We start from the raw sequence: 4,126 nt of genomic DNA, 5'->3' as shown, positions 1-4,126 counted from the left end.
AGGAAAAGGAAAAGGAAAAGGAAAAGGAAAAGGAAAAGGAAAAGGAAGTATCAGTCAAACTTAAGGAAATCCATTTGCTGCACTTCAAAGTTAATCTTTCAGTTTATTGCTCACCTGAATCCTGTTACTTTGCAGCCAGAGAAATAGGGGCCAATGCTGCTCCTCTGAAGCAAGGGGTCAATCTGACAAGGAAAAATCTTTGTGAATAGGGGAACCCCCAAATTCTGGGTGATTTCAGTGACAAACAACGTGACTTTGGCTTACATAGTGTCGCATTATCCTCTCAGTGGAACGGAATTTGGCAGAGTTTGGTGTCTCCAGGTCTCTCGTGAACATGAGGTTGGTTATGGTGAAGTTGAGGGTGAAGTGCTCTGTTGTTGGTCCTGGACTTTGTGGGGGGGTTGGTTTCACCACTGAGAGAACAAAAACCACCCAGATTAAATAAGAACAGAATCTGCATAAGACACAGGGCTGTTACTAAGTTTCTGAGGGCAAAGAGCCATATGAGCGTGATCACACACTTTGCAATGTTACAAACGTTGCCAAATCAGGGGGAAGCAAACTCAATTTATGCCTTTGAGTAGCCTTAACATGTCTTTAAATATACTTACATGACAGACTGTGTGGTTCATTGTAATCTGAAAAACAAATGGACAATTATTGGGAAATATTCCAAGAAAGTCTCAGCAGGACTAAATACATGGGGTTTTATTACAAGATTGTAGTTATTGAATTCATGACTTGTAACTTTGTGACTCTGACAGGTTTTTTTCTTCTACTTTTTGTTATCTGCTTTTGAGAGGTGTATTAAAATCCTCTTCATTTTCATTTCAAATTACTCTGTGTCAACATTGAAGGCTGGACTTGATGATCTGGGAGGCCTTTTCCAACCTTAACGAGTCTACGATTCTAACACAGAATCCCAGAATGGTCTGGGTTGGAAGGGACCTTAAAGATCATCTCATTCCAACCCCCTTCATTGGACAGGGACACTTTTCACAAGACCAGGGTGCTCAGAGCTCCATCCAACATGGCCTTAAGCACTTCCAGAGATGGGGCAGCCACAACTTCATTGGAATAACACTTGGGGTGGTTTGTTACCATCAATGTAGAGGCTCTGGCTGTTAAGGCTGAAGTGTCCCAGCTTGGTGATGCCATTTGTCATGTTGCTCAGCTCATGGTAAATGGTTTCTCTGTTGAATTTGGGACCTGAAGGTTCATCTCTACAGCTGCACATGGCATCTACTGCTGTGTCATCTCTGTTCTTATTTGACCTGGGAAATGAGGCAGTTTTAGGTGTCTTAGCCATTATTGAGAAGTTCATCTTAACTTTTAGGACATGATCAAAGACATATATAAAAAAACTACTCGGAGGCAAAACTACCAATTAAAAAAAAAACACTCAGACATGTGTTGAGTGCTGAGAAAAGGGAAGGAACATTTTAAGAAGCAGGTGATGGAGACATGGCTCTTACCTGAATGCCATTACTTTGCACCCAATATAAGCAGGGCCAATGCTGCTTCTTTGGAGTAAAGGGTCAACCTAGAAATTCAACAATAACATGTAATTAGGTCAAATGTCACAGAAAAGGTGAGAGATCAGAGATATTAAAAGAACTGGGCCCAAGCAGGACATGGTTTTGCCTGACTTACATAATAGGACATGACTTTTTCTGTTGACTTGAATTTCCTGGAATTTGGTGTTGCCATATCTGCAGTGAACGGGAGGTTGGTTATAGTGACATTCAGAGTGAAGTTCCTCACTGCTGGTGGCAGAGGTTGTGCATTTTGAGCAGCAGCTGCAATGAGACAGGAAAGTCAATACTTGAAAGTCCAATTTATGATCATCACACCAAGAGGAAACACTATAGGAAAAATTCTCAGATATTCTATTTGGCTTCAAGGTTGGAGAACATGTGGTTCCATAATAGGCTCCTGAATTCTATGAACACTGTTTTATAAATCTAGCAGAGCTCTTGGTTGCTTGGTCCAACCTGCTTTTTTTGGCTGTTGCTAATGAGTAAAATCTTCTTGCCACTTCAACAGCTCTTTAAAGGTACTTACATAGCTCAGGCTGCAGCTCATTGTAACCTGTGGGGGGAAGAAAAGGGACATATTTGAGAAACCTGCTTCCAATTTGGAAGGTCTAGCACACGTTTCAGTACAGAACTGGAACAGGTTTTGTCTGAGAGGTCCTGTGTAAACATTTGATATGAAAAACTGATTTGATGACAATCTGTGCATAAATGCACATTCATCCTGCTCTATATTGTTGGAAAGCTGCTGCTTTTCTTAGTACTGCACAGAATTTTCCCTTTCCTAGGGATGTTGAGAGGAAATTTACCCATTCCCTAAATCCAGTTTAGAATCCCAGAATGGTCTGGGTTGGAAGGAACCTTAAAGATGACCTTGTTTCAAACCCCTGCCATGGGCAGGGAACCATTTGACTTCTACACTGGCAACTTCTGTATGATTTTGTCAAGTGCCGTTCAGTTCTAGTGCTTCAGTTCTAGTGCTTCAGTTCCTTGACCTTGGCAGGTCAATCCTTGTATTTTCCTGGCAATGACCTCTGGTGTGTTTTGATATGATGTAGTTGGATAAGTTACTGAGTGCAAAGCAATCAGAAGGTCAAAGGCTGTGGGTGACAGTAGCTCCTCTGCTTTGGTCCCGTTTGCTCTTGTTCCCCTGTAGGTTTTATGGCTTCTTTGGTTACAGAATCCCAGAATGGTTTGGGTTGGAAGGGACCTTAAAGATCATCTTGTTCCACCCCTTGCCATGGAGATGCTCCGAGGGCTGGAGCCCCGCTGCTCTGGAGCCAGGCTGGGAGAGCTGGGGGTGTTCCCCTGGAGGAGAGAAGGATCCAGGGAGACCAGAGAGCCCCTTCCAGTGCCTGAAGGGGCTCCAGGAGACCTGGAGAGGGACTGGGGACAAGGAATGGAAGGACAGGACAAGGGGGAGTGACTTCAAACAGAAAGAGGGGAAATTTGTGTTGGATATTGGGAGGGAATCCTTCCCTGTGAGGGTGGGGAGGCCCTGGCACAGGCTGCCCAGAGCAGCTGTGGCTGCTCCATCCCTGGAAGGGTCCAAGACCAGGCTGGAGCAACCTGGTCTACTGGAATGTGTCCCTGCCCATGGCAAAAGGGTGGAATGAGATGATCCTTAAGATCTGTTCCAACCCAAACCATTCCACCATTTATACAGAAGGAAATAAAATACAAACCAGTATATGAGCATGTCACGTAAACCCAACAAAAAATATGAAAGATACGGTTGATTGGAAGAGCCAAAAAAGTTAGAAAAAAAATGGAGTTCTTAGTGAAAGAGTATGACAAGAAATAAAATAATATCAGTAAATAGGAAAACAGGAAAATTACAGAAACTAGAAAAAAAAATTGTCACCGTTGACGTAGAGGCTGTCCCTGTGCAGGCTGTAGGGGCCCAGCTGGGTGATGCCTCTGGTCTTGTTGCTCACTTGGTGGTACAGGCCCACCCTGTCCAAAGGTGGAGCCGAGGGCTCCTTCCTGTAGGTGCACACGGCGTCCACCCGGGTCTCGTCCCTTTGGCTGCCCGGCCTGCAAAGCACAGGGACATCACTGAGCCCGTGTCATCTGCATGTTCTCCCCTCTGGTCTGGGCCTTGGGCCTTCTGTGGCCATCCAAGTGTGGGAAGGCAAACTCTTCCTTCCTGAAACGTTCAGTGTGCTGGCCAGCCACTGCTCTCCACCTCCACTAACACCCTCAGGCTCTCCAGGAAGAAACAGTCACTGTGGGATTATGCCATTGGCACCCCAAAGTGAGAGGGCTGGCAGCAAGAAATGACTCTGATGTAGGAGGGCATAAGAGATAAGGTCCTGCTGGCCCATAGGAGAGGTGCCAGGGGAAAAGAACAGGACAAAGACTCGAATCAGACCAATGGATATTGGGGCTCAATTCATACCTGAAAGCTGTTGATTGACATCCCTGGAAATTGGGGCCAATGCTGGTTTCCTTCAGCAGGTGGTCGAGCTGCCAAGGGGAGGGTTTCACAGTTAAATCCAGGCCAGATCCCTGCACTGCCACCAAGTTAATGAGACCAGCACAGGCAAGGTTATGTCCCCCTTCTGGTTCACCTACCAAGGTGTTCATGA

At 45.3% G+C, this 4,126-nt stretch overlaps 1 protein-coding gene across 1 annotated transcript in view; it reads right to left on the bottom strand.

Annotated features, from left to right (window-relative positions):
* Positions 1–4,120, bottom strand: part of MUC16 (mucin 16, cell surface associated) — a 12,344-nt gene extending 8,224 nt beyond the window's left edge. The window contains exons 1-10 of the mRNA XM_027668139.1: positions 4,113–4,120; positions 3,937–4,004; positions 3,400–3,572; positions 2,065–2,091; positions 1,654–1,799; positions 1,476–1,543; positions 1,102–1,274; positions 612–638; positions 265–413; positions 115–182 (exon numbers count right to left, since the gene is read on the bottom strand). Of these exons, the coding sequence (XP_027523940.1) occupies positions 115–182; positions 265–413; positions 612–638; positions 1,102–1,274; positions 1,476–1,543; positions 1,654–1,710 (542 nt within the window). The 5' untranslated portion in view covers positions 1,711–1,799; positions 2,065–2,091; positions 3,400–3,572; positions 3,937–4,004; positions 4,113–4,120. The remainder of the gene's footprint in view (positions 1–114; positions 183–264; positions 414–611; positions 639–1,101; positions 1,275–1,475; positions 1,544–1,653; positions 1,800–2,064; positions 2,092–3,399; positions 3,573–3,936; positions 4,005–4,112) is intronic.
* Positions 4,121–4,126: the final 6 nt, after the last annotated feature.

The sequence above is a fragment of the Corapipo altera genome, unplaced genomic scaffold (genome assembly GCF_003945725.1).
Source record: "Corapipo altera isolate COAL_440 unplaced genomic scaffold, ASM394572v1 108, whole genome shotgun sequence".
NCBI lineage: Eukaryota > Metazoa > Chordata > Aves > Passeriformes > Pipridae > Corapipo > Corapipo altera.
Note: the sequence above shows the minus strand (reverse complement) of the source record. Positions and strands in the feature narration are given on the sequence as shown.